We start from the raw sequence: 19670 nt of genomic DNA on the forward strand, positions 1-19670 counted from the left end.
CGCGCATCCATGTCTCTCCACAATCACTCCTCCCCTTCCTGTCCATCAGCGTCTCTGTGAGGCTCCTCCTTAGCCACGGGGTCCAGCTTGTCCAGTATCCCGTCCAGCATCTCCAACAGTTCTTCCTGCTGCGTGAAGACTGGAGATTCCATAAAGGAAGCGAACTTTTGGCCAAAGGTGGCCCAAACTCCGGCTGGTAGGTCGATGAGGCGCGCCAGCATATCAAGATCGGTGCGGAGAGAAGGCAGGCTTTGTGGGAACCCATCTGAGAGTCTTTTCTGCCAAGCAGATCCCAAGTCTTGAGTTGTCGTGACTCGTCCCTCAATCATTCCCGTGGCAACCAGAATTAGCTCAAAGGCGGTGCCCTGCTCTCGTATGACAGAGTGCGAGCCAGGGTCCTCTTTTAGGATCTTGTTGGTCGCAGTCATGTCCAGCAAGAGCAGACGGATAGGCTCAACCGCCCGCCTAACTTCCTCTGTGGTTGGACAGCTTCCAAATGGTATCAGCTCCGTCAAGGCAGCCTATGCCTTGGCACAAACTTGCGTGCTATCCATCGTAACTCGCAAATGTGCGCACTGAATGGGACTGAGTCGAGGTATGATGGGCGCCGGCGCGGGTGGCAGGATAGGGGGGAGTGTAGGTGCAGGAGTGGGTTCTCGAGGCCGGGGGGAGGCAGGAAAGGTCCCTCACGGGCCACCGGCTGAGCTTGTTTCAGTACCAGAGGAATGGTACCCTTCTCAACAGCCTCAGCGATCTCGCTGCTCATTCCCTCCCAGAAGAGCAAGCCGGTCTCGGGCGAAAAGTCAAGAGACTCTTGTGGGATACCCAAGGTTTGGGCCAGGCGCAATCTCATACGGTTCCTCTCCGCGATGCTGCGTAGGAAGGGCTTGTAGGGAGTCGGATCGAAGATAGGGTTCTGAAAAACTTCCGCAAGAGGGACATTAGGGCCGAGATCCGAGGACGTATCGATACTGGTGTCGAGCGGAATGTCTTTGAAGAAAGGACCGACCGTCATGGCATCACCCGTGACGGCAACGAAGCTCCCACCCTTGCTGGGATCCCAGAACCTGGGGTAGGGGAAGGTTGGGGCGTATAACTGGCCGGCATAGTATGATCTGAGCGTGAGGTTTGCTACTGCGCTGGGCACCGCAATCATCTGGAGCCAACTTGCCCGTCTGTGATAGCTTGGTAGCCCGACGAGTCTGATGTCATTTAGTAGGCAGAGAGCAAAGATCCCCTTGCGACCCCTCTCAGCAGCTCCCGTTCCCGTGGGCCAGATCAAAGAGGTCCCTGGCATAGAATGAGGCAAAACTTCGATCCAGTGCTCTGTGGCAATGTCGGGGCTTCCTGAGCGGATGAATCCAGCGAGACTCAGGATCCGTTTTCCGTCCAGATGATAGTCCGAGATGGCAAGGGAGCTACTCCCCGCTATATCTTTGGCGTAGTGAGCACTAATAAAGCGGAAGGGGTGCATGTACCGGCTCAGCTTATGGACTTCATGGAAACGGAGGAAATGGGGCCAATATAAGATGAAAACCGATAAAGACACATCAGGGACAGGGTGGTGCTTCCCCGTACGGGGTGTCGCGTAGGGCTCCTCGGCCCCTGTGTCCTTCAAGTGCTTGTACACGAGGACGGCCTGGATCGCGAGGTTTTGCGGCATGGGGTCATATGGGAACGCCCAGAGGAACGTATCGAGGCGGGTGCCCAATTCCTTTGGGATACTGAGAATCCCCAGGCAAGGGATCTTCAGCCGGAAGTGAGAATCGATACTCTCGCTGAAGTCGCCCATGTATAACTTTGCCAAGGCCGGACGCCGAGAGTTGTCCTGGTCTGTGGGTGTCTTGAATGATAGGGGCGTGAAGGGGAACCCTTCGGCAAGCTTTGTATGTTCTTGTCGGAGGGTTTTGATGGGGTCGGTCTCGGTCGGGAAGTTCCTGTCGTTGTGGATGACGAGGCGTTTGATAGCGGCGATGTTTCCCGGGACTGTCATACTCTCATGCCATATGACATTGCCACCGCAAAGCCTGCTGCCGGGCTCCGTCTTGAAGTAGATGCCATTGGAATTATCACCCGCATCGAGGTGCCCAGAATTCTCCTTACCGGGCGCCCGAGCGGTTACCGGCTGAGCGGTGATGCCAGAGAATCCAACAACAGCAGAACGGGGAGCTTCGTGGGAAGGGAGAGGTTGGTTTCGAAGGAGGAGTCGTTGGGTTGCCTTCACTATGCTATCGGGGTCATGTTCAGCCATCCGAGAACACCGAACTGCGACGTTGAAGGCCCTGAGGGGCTGATGGCATCTTTTGAGGCTAGTCGGAGCAAGATCGCCGAAGGTCCAGGTGCGCCAGACTCTCAGCTCGTATTGTCCCACCATGTCGGCCTGAAAAGCATCCCCGTCGATGTCCGCAACTGGGGTGGCCTGTAGGGCCATGATGGTCGCCCTGTCAGCCTCCAAAGATGCTGCCAGCCAGTCAGGAGTTTGTGAAGGTTTAACTGGCTCATTATCGCGGTCATCCCACCCTGGCAAGGTCTTGAAGGGACCAGGTTCAGGTGTGATGCGTTTTCGTCCTTCTTCCCGGTTCCCCGCATACTTCTCCGCGTAGCTAGGAGAGGCCATGGACCGAGCCTGGCTCTCCGAACGTTGAAAGACATCTGGTGCCTGTATGCTAGGGGCTGGGGTGGGGCTGGAGGTAGATGCGGTAACTGTAGAGGCAGGGGCAGCAGCTGTCGAGGAAAACGTCGGCAATATGGGGTTGGAGACAGGCGCCGTTGAGGCAGAGGCAGTCACTGTCGAGGTAGGAACAAAAAATGAGAAGGAACTGGTGGGGAACGTGGCGTTAATGGTAGAGACCGTGGCAGCAGAGGTAGAGGGAGTCGAGCCAGTGACGGGCGCCTGGCTAGTGGGAGGAGCGTCTACCACGAAAGGGTTATCGAGGGTCCCGTTCCCGTCGCTGTGGCCTTGGGGGGGAGCTGGGAAAATCTCAGCAAGCTGAGAGGGATCGAGTTCGGTCTTCAGCCGGGCGATGGCTGCCTCAATACGCAGCAGCATCACCTCAGCAGGGGACTGATCTGTGAGTGATTGTTCGGGCTCCGGAAGTAGCTGCAGGACATGGTCTTCGATCTCGCCAATATTCCCATCCCTTCTCAAGTTGTTGGCAGCCGCCTGAAGGATGATAAGATCCTTGAGCCTCGCCTCTTGGTTTGAAGGGGATGTAGAGGGCGCCGGCGCCGGCGGCGATTGGTAGTTCTCGTACTCCATGCGGAAAGGATTTTCGCCAGTAGGAAAGTCAGAATCGGTAAGCTCCGCAAGCTGCCTAGCGAGTTCTCGGCCGCTTGGGGGAGAGTAGGGACGGGGTCCGAGTCCTCGCAGAGCGTCCGCCTGTCGCCTTGTGTCTTGGTAACCGGGAATGGAGACGTGATCGACCACACGAGGGTTTCGTTGAGCTTCAGCCGTGAGCTCGAGCGCACCTCGTCTATGAAGGGTCTCGTATCTTGTTTCTCCGTACCTAGTGATACGGCTGCAGCGCGCGGCGATGAGTCGTTCGAGCTCCCGAAAGCCGCAAGATGGGACCCAGATCCAGCTGCCGTGTTCAGTCTCACAGCGTTCTGGGGTGAAGGTAATGCCGAATTCTTGTTCGTGGAGTACGGCGTGTAGAGGCGGAGGCCCTGGAACGTTTGTCGGTGGGCTACGAGGTCGCGCGGAACGATCAGACATCAGCAGGCGCTTGGATGATGAACTTTTACCGAGTTGAAGGTGAGGTGAAGACGAGGGTGACCAGTGGGTAGGAGCCCTAGATGAAGGTCAGATGGCGAGAGAAGGGCACCTGGGGCAACACAAAGTACCTAAGGCGAAGCAAAGTGATGTTTGCCCTCTAAGGCACCCGTGAGTGCAGGTCTGTTTTTGTTTTGTTGTTTCCTTGCGGTCACTGCCATGGTCTATCAAAGTGGGTCCGAGTTCACACCTCTCTGTCACTCCTCCAGTCGTCGGGTTTCTACTGCGTTCGCTACTAAAAATAGAACAGCTTCAAGAGTGGGGCACCAAGCGTCTCCCCTCCATTCTCGCAGCACCACTCTTCTTGTGTGGGGCCGCAGTCACCGAAATATACCCGGCAGCAAACAGAGTCTGAAAGGAAGCGGGGGAAAACAACAGCAGCGAGAACAGGCGATGGGCTGTTGACGGAGGCCCAGTTTGGCTGCCTGGCTGATGCGTCACCTCCCTGGGGATATGGGAGATGTCTACCGGGTTTTGCTCCCGTTCAATAACCCAGAGTATTACTCCGGTCCTGGCTTGGTCAATAACCATAGTACCGTTTGCGTCGGTCCAAAAATTGACGAGATCAAAGTCAACTACACTTAAGGCACACTTGGGGTCAAGCTTTTATCTACAAGGTACGCTTTCTACTAGACATGGCAAAGTCGCTGGGCTTCAAAATTCGGGTATAGGGCCCGTAAGGATGGGCTGCCCCGTGCAAAGCATTTGGCACGGCGACACAGATTGGCCGCTCTCGGCGTGCGAGTTGACTCATGCCGCATCGTTACTCTACATCAACTCGGAGCACAATGAAGTGAAATGATCTAGCAAGGGCTACCTGCCGTGATTCGTAAGTATACCATCTATCACGATCTAGTAATTTGGTCGAACGGAGATACATCTACCTTTAGTATTGACGGCAAGGAGAAGCAATGAGTGGGCGAGTCACCGCAGCGAGCATTTCACGTACCATAGGTAGAACCGTATAATCACGTCAACATCCTGTATTTATATCATGGGCTTATAGCCCGAGCCCCAGCAGCACAACAACAACAACAAACAACCAACCCGACCGCAACGTGCCTGCATCTACCCCTCAAGATGAGGGGGCCTTGCCCTCCTTGCCCTCCTTGGTCTCCGCCCCTTCATTGGTCTTCTTGACCTCCCTCACCACCACCGTTGCCACCCGGCCAGACCCATGCAGCTCTTTGTAGACCTGTCGAAGCGTCGACGCCTTGGCAAAGCTGATCTCACCGTTGGGGCCCTCGACGATGAACTTGGTCTGGGCTGGCCCTTTCTTCTTGCCCCTCGTCACCGCACCACCAACGTAGATGTCGCCAACGATGACGAGCCCACACTTTTGCCGGGTGAGCATGACGTTGAGGCGCTGGGAGTTCGAGGTGAAGCCCGGGCCAGGGTTGGGGTGAGCGGTTCCCATGATAACGACCGCGAGATCGTTCTCCTGACCCTGGAATGAGTCGACCGTCATTGCATCTGGCATGTCGGTGAGGCATGCGTACTCAGGCTTCCTCCGCATGCCGTTGATGACCCGGACGTTGGCGGCGTAGGGCGAGATGAAGATAATTCTCGCGGGGTTGGCCTTCTTGGACTTGACGAACTCAGCAGCAAAGTCCAGCGCGACGGTGACCTGATCGGGGCTCCTCTTCGACCCAGTGGAGGGGTCGGTAAAGACATATGAGCCCTCGCAGTGGATGAAGAAGGGCTTGAGGGTGCCCTCCGGACATTTCGCCAACGCAGGGAACCTGGCCTGAGCAAAAGCCTCAAGGTCTCGGCCGATCTGGAACTCCGCATTATCGATGGAGCGGCTGGCGGCATACTCGAACGGAATGTCGGGGTAAACGCTGCTGGCCATCATGTCGAACATCCCTTTGGCCATCCGAAGCTGGGTCTTGAGGCGGTAGACCGGGAGCCCAGAAGCCTGCAGATACTGCAGGGCCGAGATCTTGCCATCCTTGGCGAAGCGGTTGATGTAGCTGACGGCCACCTCGTTGTCCTTGACCTCATCCTTACCCTTGTCCTTGCCGTCGGCGTCACCACTGGGCAGCACCCTTTCCGCTTCGTTGTCCGTCATGATGGCGGGAGGGAGCTGCTTGGGATCGCCGAACAGGAAGCAGGGAAGCAGAGTGTTGCCCCATACGCAGTAGAGATCGCTGCGGTGCATATTGGCAGCCTCATCGACCGCGATGCCACAAGCGACACCTTCCTTCCACTCCCGGTATGCCTTGACGTTGTTCGTGGCGGCAGGGGTGGTGCAAAGCAGGTCTGCATGACGCGCGATCTCCGAAAGCCATGTGCAGACCTTGTCGAGCGACTCCGCGGCATCGGGGATGTCTCTGAACTGCTCCCAGGTGATGTCACCCTTTGCGAGCTCGCGGACGGGGCCCAAGTTCTCGCGACTGTCGACTTTCTCCTGAATCTCGTGCAGGGCTTCACAGTCATCTGGGTGCAGCTCTCTGACCAGAGGGGACCGTAGGATGACCAGCAGCCAGAAAGTGCAAGACGTTGGCAGAGTCCACTTTGATGGCACACCCCAGGTCGACTTGGGGGCTCCCTTGTTGAGAGCCTGGGGCTTCCTCAGCAGCTCCAGAAAGGCGTCCTGCTCCTGTTTGGGCTTGAACGCACGGACGACGAGGGGGCGGCGGCGACGAGCTTGACCTTCCTGCAAGCCCTTGTTGTAGCGCTCAACCACGGCACGAGCCCTGCTCTCGAGGCGGCTGGCAAAGTTGTCGACGGCGACATTGGTGGGCGCCGAGCAGAGGATCTTTCCGAGCTTGGCGTGCATCGCAAGGGTGGCTGCAGCTCCAGCGGTCGTCTTGCCAAAACCGGGACCCTGAGGAGAGATAGTTAGTACAGCTTGAAGAAGGCAGGAAGAGGGAACACTTACAGCGGTGATCATCCCAAGGCCGAGGGGTCGGTTGCTCAGGTACCCGCGGAAGCGAGACCGATCGTGGGGCAGGGCCTCTGCGACGATGGCATCGGCATAGGCCTCATCCTCGAAGTCGAGGAAGTTGGTGCTGGGCAAGGCTCGCAGCTTGGGAGCGGGGGTAGGAGGCGCGTCATCCAGATTCACAGCCTGCAAGGCCCCGACAAGATCTTGGAGACTCCGAATCACCATCCAGTCCCAGAAGCCAGTCCCTCGCACAAGAGCCCTGTGCAGGTTCATCCGATCTTGAACCTTCTCCAGCAGCTCGGAATCCTCCTCCGAAAGGTTCTCGGCAAGCTCACCAGTCTCTGGATCCAGAGGCAAGCCACATCCAATGATATTAGATGGAAGAGCGTCGGGAGAGAAGCGGACCGTTGCGTCGACCTTTCGCTTGCAGTCCTGCAGCTCGGCATCGAATTCGAGGGCAAGGCAGTTCTATTGCTCTTTGTCCTCGGCCAGGGCCCGGTTGGCGACCGTGCGATCGGGGAAGGTCTTGACCTTGTACGGCGGCTTCTTCTTGATGGCATGTTCCATCTTCCGCGGGGGCCGTCGCACATACAGGACCAGCTCGTGCTTGTCGACAGGGTGGTCGTTGAGAGCATCGACCTTGCTAGGATACTCGATGATCTTGCAGTCCCTGTTAATTGTTAGCAGCTATCTCATACACTTGTCGGTGGTTCGTACCAAGTCTCGTCAGCCCTCTCGTCCTCGAACGAATTGAAGAGCCGGATCTTGAAGGTTTCGCCCTTGGTGAGACGTCGCCATGGAGAATCGTACTCCTCACGGAACTGTGTGGTCAACGCAACCACAACGTGGAACCGGTCTGTATCCTCGGCGGCGCGGGCCCCGGAGCTCACGAAATATGCCGGGAACTTGAAGGTTAAGATCTATCGAAGTTAGTTACGGGCCCGCTGCTTGTCGTATTGGGCTCATACCTCCTGGACCGCGTCGTCGAGCCACATGACGTCCTGGACGGCTGCTTGAACGACCGCAGTGATGTGAGAGAGGTCGCTGGGGTGGCTGTATTATTAGGTAGACGGTTAGTCAACGTTATTTTGTCAATCAAAGGCATTCATTATCTTACCTGAAGGCCGGCATGAACCTATGCCCCTTGTTCTCAGCGATAGCCTCCTTGTACGAGGAAACCTGCCATTCCTGGCAGGGGCCGTATGGAAAGATGAACGGCGCAGGGAGGCGATCCGTCATAAGAAACTTGGTGGCGGAGGCGAGAGGCACGGGCAGAATAAAGCAAAACCGTTTGCTTCGTAGGACGTCCATCAGGGTGATGCCATCGACGATGGGCTTGTTGCCGTTCACCCACCCTTCAACCTCGGCGTCGTCGGCGTTGGCGAATGGGTAACCAAAGCCGTGGATCGTTGCCGAAGCATCCATGGCGACTTTGAAGACCGTCATGCCCTTGTCTCGGCGCTTGGCATTGGGGAACCGGGAAAGCACTGGCCCTGGTGCATCCTCGAAGCTCGTCTGGATCTTGCCACGGGGAAACTTGACGTCGAGCCTGTGATGATCGACGGGTACCACGTCATCGTCGTGAGTTCTCCTGACTATGTGCACCCTGTCAGCAGTCTGTGGGTAGCCCGAATGACTTTACTACTTACGTTGATGAAGAACGCCAAAGCCAGATGCTTCGTTCGCGACTTGGTCCTTGCCCAAAGGCAACTCCAGCGAAAAGCCAAGCCAAGGATCAGCGTCAGCCTGGGCGTACAAGCAGACCTTGGCGCCGAGCTTTGTTGACAAAGCCAAGGTCTTACCGCTAGCGATAACGGGACCGAACTCGTCAAGGCTAAATGGTGAGTCAATAAGCTATATGCTCGAGGAGGGAACCACTTACAGGAGAGCGCAGTCGGAGACGTACGTCTTCACGGCGGCGGGGATGGGTTGGCCTGGGGCCGCGATGCTTGTCTGTGGTTGAGACATAGCGAGATTCTTCTTCTTCTTCTTCTTCCTTCTCCTTTCCCTTGCAACGACTCTAACGTTTAATTTTGACTTGGACGCACAAACGGTCGCATTCGCGGCACCGCAGTAACCAGAGTCAAACGTCAACGATCGAGTATTACAACTCCCGACGACCTTCCGCTCGCCGTCCTGGACTCCGTCCCACCAGCCTCACACCTAGGCCTTCACCTTGGATCGATCTTTGGCGAACCAAAGAAAAAAACGGTCGCTTTCGCGGCACCGCACCACCAAGGTTTCAACTTCGATGATCAACTGATGCTCAGTCGTCCTTTCTGACAGAGCTTCAGGTAGAACCCCTATCTAGCGTAAAGAAAAAGAATGATAGACCTGACGTCTATCGTGAGCCTGAGCACTTAGTTGACGTGTCACCGCAAGCAGTGACCGAGCAAGCTGAGAGTAGGTTGTGTGAGGAGGAAGAAGAGGCGGGGAGGGTGCGCAGCGTGATGTTGTTTTTTTCTCATCACCTTGCGGGCTCTAACGCTAACCGTTAAGAGCTAGCGTATTTCCATCAGTTTCTAGGAATTTCTGCAGCGCATTGCAGTTCGCTTTGCCGTTTACCAGTGCCAGCGAGCACTGCCAGTTAACGCGTTGAATCACCCCACCTAACCTGTCACGACCGGGATCGCCCAAGCGTACATGTGCACAGTACGTACCCAAAGCGACCCTGTTACTGTATTATTGAGGCTTGGGTATAAGTCTTAGTTGTGTTGTGGCTGTATTATTTCTATTGAGTTGCTCCAAGGCCTCCGCCCCCTGGCCTTGTGCAGCCTTTTGACCAAGTACCCAAAGCGATGGAGGTTGAGCAGCCCCACATTCAGGGCTGGCTGGGTCCATGGACCATGGGCCCACAACCGATCGCCCGAACGGCGAAACAGGTGTGCTTTGCTTTCATTACGTTGATTCTTGCCCAGGCTTCCCCATGGAATTTCTCCCTACCTAGGTAGCCAGACAAGCATTCGAGAGAAAGAAAGGCCGGTTCGCACGTATAATACATTTCTATTAAACCAGTTGGCCGGTACTCGCTCACCCGGGTGCCAGATTGGCGCCGCGTTCGTTGAAGCAGTCCATGCTGGTGCCCCAATTCATCGGGCTCCACTTGCAGTGGTACCCACCCTGCCGTGGACCGATCACCCTGCTGGGCTCCCCCGCCTAAGCCGTTAGCCGCAAGGTTCGTTCCTCTTGACAAGGCATCGGCCGGCCGGGTCTGCTGTATCTGTACCACCAACACTAGCCAAAAGTGAGCGTCTAACCATGTCGCTGTACTCCCTCACATGCGGCGCCCGGTAGATTCCCAACACCAGATTTGAGCCTCACCTGCAGGTACCTTTCTGACCCACTTTCATGGAACCGCCCTCGAGGCCAAGAGGTAGATACTACCTACCCCGATCACACATTGTCTATTCCGTTCGCCCATAGCATTCTCTAGCCTGTTTCATCAGGTGACTTTTCGCTTGTTCTGAAATTTCAGTTTTTCACCTGACGGCAAACTGCCAATTCTGCTCGAACCGAACCACGATGTCACACTGCTCAAACCAACTTGATCACCAGGGCCCATTTGCGGTGAGAAGTCCAACACTGACATGGATCCCCACCTTGTTAGAGGCGCTCTGATCTTTGAACATGGCTCACAATTCTATTCCGCAGCACCCTCCGAACCGCATCCAGCCAACGAAACACGAACGAGCCCGACGCCAACGCTTAGTCGATTGTGAACGTGGGGCCAGGAAGAACGTTGGGAGGATTCGATGGTCCAGGCTCGAGTACATGGCGTTATTTTGGATCCAGGTCTCTATGATGGTAGACGACGGCTGTTACTACCGTTAGCTAGCAAATAATCGAGCACTGCGCTGGAACATTACATTCACCAAGCAACCGTCTTCACCTGACATGCTGCATCTTCAAAGTGATTTCTTTTTAAGGAGACAAACTTCGAGCTCGAGGATGCGGCGTTACACAGCTGTCCCATTGATACCAAATGAACCAACGGCAACAAGCGTGGCTTCATGCGTCTCAGACTTGAAAACGATGCTAACCAGGCACCCACAGGTCTTCACGGCAGTTAGTTACGATGCTGTCATTTTCATATTTTCCCTAACCATGCGAGCTTTTCTGTCAAACCGACGTGTTTATTGTCTCAGCTTCTTCCTTCTCGTGCCTGGCTGACTTCGGTCGTTCCCGTTAACGCGATGCGATGTCTTTCAACGCAAAAACACTTCAACACCACCAATTGAGAACCAATCCACCTGAACGTCCGTGTCTATGTAGCGACGCTCCCTTCCCTCGGGGCCGGATAATCCGTATTTATGCGTATCAGATCGCCCTACGGGCGATAGGACACCACAGGACAATCAATCATACAGCCAGTAAAGCCTGGAACCAAGGGCCACTGAGCATTGCTAAAGATCATAGTATAACGCGAAAGGGCCCAAACACCCTATGATTTATCCTTCCCGATGAGGCTTAAAGATGTCCACCTACCGATGTGTCTTCCCAATATTTTCCATCTTAACGCTTTACAGTCACAACTCTAATTTTGGTGTCAACGACGTCTCCGTCGGCCACAATACCGACGAACACGATAAGACTCAACTCTAGCAAGGGTTTTCTCTAGTTGCGGACGAATCCTCGACCATCCATCGGTACCCGGTCTCACCCAACATGCGAAGCTTCGATGGAACTACGGAGGCAGCGTTCTGGGATTCATTACATGTGCCACAGCAGCGCCGCTTGTGAGACTCGTGTTCAACGACATCTTAGCAAACAGTTGATCTAGCTATGGAATTCCACCTTAAGCAAGGCCATTTGGCCATTTGTTCTTCAGGTGGCCCAGTGCGTGAAGCAGCGAGCCACGAGGTTCCCACGGAAAGAGTTGGGTCTCGATATCATTATCAGGTATTTCGAGAGACTATTCGAGCTCTTTGGTCGTTACCTACCCTTCCGCAGTCCAGACTAGCTACGTGACTCTTAAAACTTTGTTTAGGGGGTTCTACATTTGCTGGCTAACCAGGTATGCCGTCAGACAAGATGTTCAGGCGCCGCGAAAGAGACTACCGACTCTTAAATCATGCAGAGGGCTGGGTTCCTCGAGCCCTTCTCCATCGAGTCGCTCTTCCGGGGAGAGATATCAGCTACACGCAAAGGTATGCTCAACCGATCGCTCAAGGATAATACTCGTCGCAACACGTGCGATCTGCCTACGTTTGTCCCATCCAGCGAGTCCGGAACCCAGCCCAGGGTCTCTTCGTTAGATCTCACGGTGGCCAAATCAGCCGAGGACTCCGAGGCCAAGTATGCGGCCATGCACATTTGATTCACCAATCAGGGGAAGAAAGTCGTCGCTGTCGCTGTTCCCGTCGCTGTCGTCCTTGGTGGAATGGTGGTTCATGTCATTATTATCACCGCCGCCTTCTTACTTTTAAGATTGCTTCCGCAAGGCTTACCAGATCGCTAGATAACAATCAAAAAGAAAAAGGCTGTTGCTCCCCAATACTTAAGACCAAAGACCTAGCACATCCAACAAGGGAAACTTGCCTACCACCGCAGGTGCCACCGACACATCAGACAAAACACTCTGTCAAACTTTCAACGAGGGGCACTCACTCCGGAACCGTCCACCATATTGACCGCGTTGTACCATACAGGACGGACCATCACTGCCACAGCGACCACGGACACGCTGAAGAGGACCTATTGCCACGGGCTTCAACGAGGGGCACCTATCGCTACAGCCTAGGCTCAGGATTTCGACAACATTGATGTTACATAAGTGTTCATTTGAACACACTTTCCGGGTCATAATTTTCAGTGTTAACGGGTGGATAATGGTTGTGGACTTTTTTGTGACTACGGAGTTTTGATCATGACCTCACACGAGTTGGATGGGCTGTGAAATCAGAGACTGGTTGGTTTAATTATCTGGTTAATGGGCCATCATGTTCAGCCATGGTGTTGATGCGCGCATATCAGAACGCGTGGCTCTGTCCTCAAGGCCGTTTGTCCATGCGAGCACCTGCTGCACTTGAAACGACGCGCTTTTGGATGGTCATCAATCAACGCCTGAATTTAGCCTCCCCTTCAGTGGAGCAATTGGTCCGAGCCTGATGCCTGGTCTTGTGCCCTTAATTCTGTCGGGCTTTTTCACGTGACATATCACGTGGAGTGCGCTCATCATTGGTCTTATCTTATCTTGGCCAATCATGGTCGTCTGTCAAGGAACACCCGTTTTCTCTTCCAAACTGACATAAATGTGCTGCGTCCCACGCAGCCCTTTCACTTTCAGTATTTTGTGTTGGCATGGGGGAAAACAGCTCTGCACAAATTCAGCGGGAAATCACAGGCTACTATCTTATATCCCAATAAATACCAACTTCCGCCTGAGACTTCTGAATGTCTGCCCCTCAACGTGTCTTGCTCTCTGGACAGTCCCTTGTGGATTTACCCTAGACATGGATGCGTAGGAAAATTTGCACTGCCGTCACGTGATATCACTCCATAAGCTCATCTCCAAGGTGCCTTTGAATGCGTCCTTGGCGGACAACGCATTGCCTCATTCAGACGTCTTTCCAACAAAATGAAGAGGCCGACTTCCTACTCCCCTATCCTCTGGTCATTTAATTGGAGCGCATGTGCCACGTCTTGCTGAGAAATTCGTGACACTGATCAAAGTTCCCTTCAGCACCCTCTGGTCATGACCCGGGCTCCTCACAGCACGACCCGGTGCAAACTCAATCATCAACAGCGAAGAGTGCGGTTTCAGGATACAAGTAGGTATTGTACAACAAATAATGATGAGAAACATTTCTTGACGTCCCTAGGTGCCACTCAGAATCTTCTCCCTTCTGAGCTCTTTCGGCTGCCGTGAGCGCGAGTGACAGAACCAGACCGAAGTCCCTTACCGAGCACTCCTTTGAGCCCCATTGGCCCCATACACATGCAACGACACGATTTTATTCAGGTTCTCACCTTCAACTGCCCGACCACGTCCCGCAACCCCCGCTGCAAGGGCTGCCCGAGCTCCTCGATGTTGGTAGCACCAGGTCGGCTTCAGGACATTTGTTAGGGAGCTCGGAGAGGAAAGGCGTGTTATGAATGAGGTTTGAGAGCAGTTTATTATCAATGGATGGAAGGATCTCGATTTTTCCAGTCAGCGAAGGATGTGTGGCAATGGGTTATGCAAGCGGTTTTGGCAGGGATTATTGAAGCTGATCTTGGCCGCCAGAGGGAAAGCGGTGTTTGAAATACGATACAGAGGACCATGTTTTATACAAATCCTGATGTGACTGTGTAATGTCTAAAGTACCCAGGAAACTGAACATACCTCTGGCCATCGGGCGCTGGGCACTTGGCCAACCAGGCGAAGGACTACGGACCCGAACCAACCACAAGACCCCATGAATTTCATAAGCAAACATGCGACTTGCATATCCCGGGGCTGATATTCTGCATGTCACATGTCAACAATAAGTCCGGCAGCTCTCGCCGCCCGGAACCCATGTGGAAGTTACGTTTGAGGGCACAGCCGGTTACTATCTCTCGAGGCTCATGAGGTTCGGCATCCAGATGCGATCATGCCATTGAGAGGGTGGAAGCATGTGGCAGATGGTGAGCCTTCTTCAACAGCGGCTGGTTGGTTAATGGTGACGATCTACCCCTGCATCAATGGCAAAAACAGAGAGCTCGAATTTGTATTTAGGAAGTCATGGAAGTACCACGCTCGAGTTACCCTTCATCCCGCAGGTGGGTGGTCCAAGAGCTTTTTAAAAGCAAAACTAATACTGGCTGCTAAGGAGTACTTAGGTTTCCGTGATTAAATCTTAGTACTCTTTACCTTCGGTAGCGTGGGCAGAGATTCAGATCCTTGAGTTACCTTGTCATGGCGATCTTGTGGGGTCCCCGCGCGCTGTCTCACCCACTGCCCCTCATGCATGATCGCCCAACCCCGCCTTTATGATTGGGAGTTTCAATCTCTTGTACCACCTCCCTGTTTATAGCCCTCAGGGACCTGTACTATAGTAGTATAGATAGTTAAGATCAATAGATCTGCCCCTGTAAAGAGACTAATTCTTCCAACATTTAATATTGACATGCGTTCCTGTAGCCCTAGCTTGGTGTGAGGCAGCAACGGCGCATCATGCTGCCGGTTACGCTGCTGTGCTTGAGCAGGCACCGAGACACAAAGTCTTGCAGGATGCAATGCAACAAATAGAGAGGCCTTGCTTATATGCTCACACTACCTACGTACTCAAATGTTTACCTTGTATGAGAGAACACTCTGACACAGTTTATCTGGGCGGCATCAAATCCAGCTGCAGGTGGCCTCATTTGCTGATTGCGTGTGGGGCTACTGATTGCGCGCAAGAGAGTCGGGTTTCTGTCAGGCGCTTGACTGCCTCATCGGCCTGCCCCTCACCCTTAGTTTAATCCGCCATCGAGAAAAGGACACTGCTTTTGGATCACCCGCTAATCCTAAACTGGCGTGGATTCCATTGGTCTAATCCAAACCGGAGTGTCCTTTCCCGTGACCCACAAATCGCGAAGGCTGCCCCTGGGGTGCCGTCATAGTCGCGTTGGGTGCAAGACGCGTATGTCTACTCCGTACCCAGACCAGCAGCGCATGGCTAGCCCATACTTGAGCCATGGGTTGAACAACCGTGTAGATTAGTATTAGCCATCGCTCGTAGTGTGGGTAACTGGTGTGACTAATAGACCACTGGACCAAGTACCCAAAAGTAGGCGGCCCCTGTACTTGTGGTATGGAATCCCACGGTTCTAATAGCTTCGTCACAACTGGCAAGTATTCAAGTACGAATATGAGCATAACAAGGGGTGTTCCTCTATCTTGAACTCTAAGTACACATCTATAAGCATTATCTTACGCTGAATTATTTCAATCATGGCGCAAGTTAGGTCAGGGAAGAAACTGGGTGCATCTGTCTCCGGGAAGGTCGTGCCTTCCCTTCCCGGCGTCGGTGTTTCTTAGGTAGACTGAGACCAAGAGACACGGGCCTGGACCACCCCGTCGCTCCTTCCGAGTTCAGCGTCCACCTCCATGGGCCAATCAGGACACGGAACGCAATCAGCCAACACCCACTCCCCTACTTGAGTCACGACCGCTCTCTCTTCCTTCCTTTCTCTTCTTTTTCTCTCTCCAGAGCGTCCCCAGCATTGCAGTTGTTCTGTGCCCTTCTTTCCGTTCCTGTCTGCAGTGCTTGTGTGTGCAGACTCTCTACTTAGATAGCTTTCTTGTTCCGGAAGCGGTTGTCTGAGAGTGTATGCTGCGGTGCCTCGAAAGAGACCGTTAGTTCCTTGGTTCGCCTTGGAAACACTCTCAGCTCTGTCTGAAGGTTCACTTCTTTCCCCCCTTCTCCTCACGGAAGCAGTTTTCAAGTCTCAACTTGCGGTGCCTCGAAAGAGACCGTTGAGATCCTTTGGTTCGCCATTGGAATTGGGCTTGATAACTGTCTGAAGTGAGTTTCCTCCCTCCCTCCTCTCAACCTCCTCCAACCGTTAGGATGGCACCACCAAGTAAGTCATTGGAGCCCTACTACTCGATTAGTCGCTAACTCTTTCCTCAGAGAACGAGTCCCGAAAGGGCAAGGGCGGGATGAAACCCGGCGCGATCTTAGGGTTCCTTCGTCCTATGGCTGCAACTGCGCCTGCCCCCTCCGCCCCCCCCGCTCCCGCTTCCTCCGTCTCCGCCGGCCCATCCTCCGTCTCCGCCGGCCCATCCTCCGTCTCTGCCGGTCCATCATCCGGTTCCTCCCAGTCCAACTCCGCTGGACTCAAGGTTTCAGGAAGACCAACAATGATCGTCCCTGTCCCCGAAGGTATAATGGCTTTTTCCGAATTGCTTTTTTGCCTCTAACTGCTTTTAGTCAGCGGCTCATCCTCAAAGGAGGGCAAAAGACTTCGAGTTGCCTCTCTCTCGCCCGACCGCTTATCTGCTTTCGACAGACTCGAGAAGAGACAGCGCGTCGAGGATGAAAGCGAGTACGCGGACGACGGCAGCGACAGTGACTCCGAAGATGACGACTGGTCCGATGCTGCTGATATTACTAAGTTCAATGAGATCGATGAGATCGAAGAACTCGATAAGCTCTTCAGTCAGGATGAAGACGTCGACTTCACGGACCTGCTCGCCGACGACGAGTCAGACACTGTTGTTGAAACAGACGGCCTCATCCGCGTGGGACCTCAACCTCTGCAGCCTCAGCAGTTCATTCGTTCGGCGCCTCGTGGCAAGGCCAGGCACAAGCTCAGAGAACGACTGATGGCAGCCCACCACCTGACCGACCGTCATCTGCCCGGCTCGAACTCGAACATGCTGGAGCAAGAGCGCAACGCCATGCTGGAGAGCCTCATGAGTTCCCTAGACGACCACTAGGACCGGTCTGAAAGCGACACAGTCTCCCGCCTCTGCGACTACTCCGGGCATCATCTGTCTTGGACAGTCGGTCCTCACACCCCGTCAATTGAAGCTGTCTACCCCTTCGTCGCCTCGGGAGGCCGCATCGACTACCACGCCCGGCCCAACGTTCATCTCGTCAAGGCGGCCATCAACTTCACCAAGGGAAAGCATGCTCCCATCGTGCTGCCTCTTGCCGCCGCCTGGATGAACATTCACGACGAGCCGAACTTCGAGGAGCGCCAAGCCCAGTGGTCATGGGTCTACAACTCGGTCACCAACGCCGCCACCCTCGAAAAGATATTCGGCTTGACGTTCAAGCACGTGGACCAGTCGAATATGTGGTCAAAGTGGAGTCCCGCTAAGCTAAGAAGCATATTGGAGACACTGCGCACTGGCACCAAGACTGCCGAGGTTACCCAGGCGCTATCTCGATACTCATCGGATGCCCTCTTCACTACCAGGTGGAGATACCTCAAGCAACGTCTTAGCCGGCGTCAGGGATACATTCAGCAAGGTCAACGCATGTACCCCCTAATGTTGCAGGTCGCTCAGAAGTACGACTTAACGCCAGCTGAGTTCGAGTATTACCTCACCATCAAGGCACCCAATAGGCCGGAGAGGGTCTTCTATCCCTATCATATACTCTCGAGAAGTCAAGCTGAGGCATACGGCTGGGATTGGGGGACTATCATCGAGCTCTGCATCTCTATGGTCACCGAAATGAAGAGGAAATGCAACCACCACGCCGAGGACGCTGGGTATGGCGAAGATATCAACGGGAACGTTTGTATATTCTGGATGGTCAACTACTTCTGCGGCAAGATCCAGGTCCTTAAGAACCAACGGCCTGGCGCTAGTGAGGAAGAGATCCGCTTCTACATTCTCGACCGATGGAACCTACCTCTCGTTCCCTGGAAGAGGCATGCGTTTAAGGCTTCACTATGCAAGGGACCTGACCATGGCATTGCAATGAAGCTCGGGCGTACCACAGCGAGCGGAGAGGCCTTCGATCCCATTAATGATATCGACCTCACCCAGTCTACTGTCGAGCTTGATACCTGGTTTACGAATTGCGGCATGCATAACTACGCAACTACCGACTGGGAGTCTATCCGCAAGACTCTTGCTGCTATCCCGTTGCATCATAGCTTCTGGCGAGTTGATCTGGCTCTCGGCGAGACGGTTTGGAAGGGGCAATAGGACAGTTCCATCAAACCTAAGGCTCCCCAGCCAGCCTTTACCATGCCAATCCTCCCGGTCGACGCGTGGGTGCCCGCTGACATCAGTCGGGGCAAAGTCGAGTTCAAGTGCGGCGAATGCAGCCAGTCTTGCACCAGTGCCGGGTCCCTGCTCAACCACTACCGGCAGGCTCATGTCAACGAGGGAGCTCGACGCACTTGGGAGGAACTCGCCGTCGACCCTCAGCAGAACGAGATCGATCGCGAGTACTGGATCGACGATGCCACGGACCGGAAGTACGTCTGCGACAAGTGCCCGAAGAACTACCGGCTTCGCAAGCAACTGCGTGTCCACCAGCGGGTAGCCCATGAGGGCCATGAAACGGTTCGAAACCATCTCTGCGAGATTTGTGGCAAGCGCTTCGTCAGTCCGGCAGGCCTGAGGGAGCACCAAGCTAGCTTTCATCGCAGAGAGAGGCCGTTCCCGTGTGCCGAGTGCTCTTCAGCGTTCCTCAAGCAGCAATTCCTTGACACGCACATTGCTACGGTGCACCGCAAGGAGAGGAAGTTTGTCTGCGAGGACTGTGGCAAGGCCTTTGGGCGAAAGGGAGACATGGAGGCGCATTTCAAACGGCTGCACAGTCCAGCCTCGGCCCGCACATGCGACGAGTGCGGTGAAAAGGTGAGCAGCCCTTCAGAGTTGCTTGCCCACAAGAATCGCAAGCACAATCCCAAGGCCAAGTATGTGTGCAGCGAGTGCGGTGGCCGGTTCATGTCCGCAGCTCATTTAAAGGATCACGCGAGCCGGCACTCGGACGCAAGGCCTTGGAAATGCCAGTTCCCCGGCTGCACCAAGGACTACAAGAACAAAGGCGACTTGAAACAGCACGAAAAGAGGAAGGGTCATCGTGTCTGACCGCTTGGTGTCTTTTCTTCTTTGCTCTCTGGGCGTTTGTGGGTCGGTAGTCTGGGTCGGTGTTGTTATCTTTCTGTGTTGTCTTTGGGAAATGGTGTTGTCAAGGGTTAGAGTGGATGATGTGATGGAGCGGGAGAGGTTAGATTGGAATGGGAAATGAAAATGGGAATGGAAAAAGGCGCATGTAATGGAGTTTAATGATTTTTTTTCTACTGGGATATACATTTACGGGTCAAAGAGTTTATATGGGAACATAATGGCGTTGCTGTCTTGGACCAAACTCGTCTTTTAACATGGATCTGTGACATGAAGGTCCTTGTATGGCCCTGTAGGCTTTTTTCAGGACGATAAAATCTCGAGAAATAGTAATGAAAGATTAGTTAGATTCTTAGGCCTAACCAAAGTACTGCTCCTGGGCACGCTGCGTTCAATATAGACTTGAGCGTTAGTTGAGCGTACGCGGCAAAACAAAGCTCTGAGGGATAGCTTACATTAGCGCA

General features: G+C 54.2%; 4 protein-coding genes across 4 annotated transcripts; 2 read left to right on the forward strand and 2 right to left on the reverse strand.

Annotated features, from left to right (window-relative positions):
• Positions 1-23: 23 nt before the first annotated feature.
• On the reverse strand, positions 24-3715 carry MRS44_015202 (uncharacterized protein; the record flags this gene model as incomplete). The annotated part of the gene is made up of 2 exons (XM_065619106.1): positions 24-489; positions 540-3715. The coding sequence occupies 2 exons, from the start codon at positions 3713-3715 to the stop codon at positions 24-26; spliced, it is 3642 nt and encodes a 1213-aa protein (XP_065475178.1).
• A 1132-nt stretch (positions 3716-4847) lies between these two features.
• MRS44_015203 (uncharacterized protein) lies at positions 4848-8630 on the reverse strand (the record flags this gene model as incomplete). The annotated part of the gene is made up of 8 exons (XM_065619107.1): positions 4848-6602; positions 6657-7130; positions 7194-7332; positions 7380-7582; positions 7631-7715; positions 7780-8257; positions 8312-8496; positions 8545-8630. 8 exons carry the CDS (start codon positions 8628-8630, stop codon positions 4848-4850), a joined length of 3405 nt encoding a protein of 1134 aa, XP_065475179.1.
• Positions 8631-11444: 2814 nt separating this feature from the next.
• On the forward strand, positions 11445-11979 carry MRS44_015204 (uncharacterized protein; the record flags this gene model as incomplete). The annotated part of the gene is made up of 3 exons (XM_065619108.1): positions 11445-11561; positions 11650-11676; positions 11740-11979. 3 exons carry the CDS (start codon positions 11445-11447, stop codon positions 11977-11979), a joined length of 384 nt encoding a protein of 127 aa, XP_065475180.1.
• Positions 11980-16180: 4201 nt separating this feature from the next.
• On the forward strand, positions 16181-19170 carry MRS44_015205 (uncharacterized protein; the record flags this gene model as incomplete). The annotated part of the gene is made up of 5 exons (XM_065619109.1): positions 16181-16193; positions 16244-16495; positions 16544-17032; positions 17075-18258; positions 18307-19170. 5 exons carry the CDS (start codon positions 16181-16183, stop codon positions 19168-19170), a joined length of 2802 nt encoding a protein of 933 aa, XP_065475181.1.
• Between the last annotated feature and the right edge of the window lie 500 nt (positions 19171-19670).

This window comes from Fusarium solani, assembly GCF_023522795.1.
Source record: "Fusarium solani strain SB1 chromosome Unknown bctg00000011, whole genome shotgun sequence".
Lineage (NCBI taxonomy): Eukaryota > Fungi > Ascomycota > Sordariomycetes > Hypocreales > Nectriaceae > Fusarium > Fusarium solani.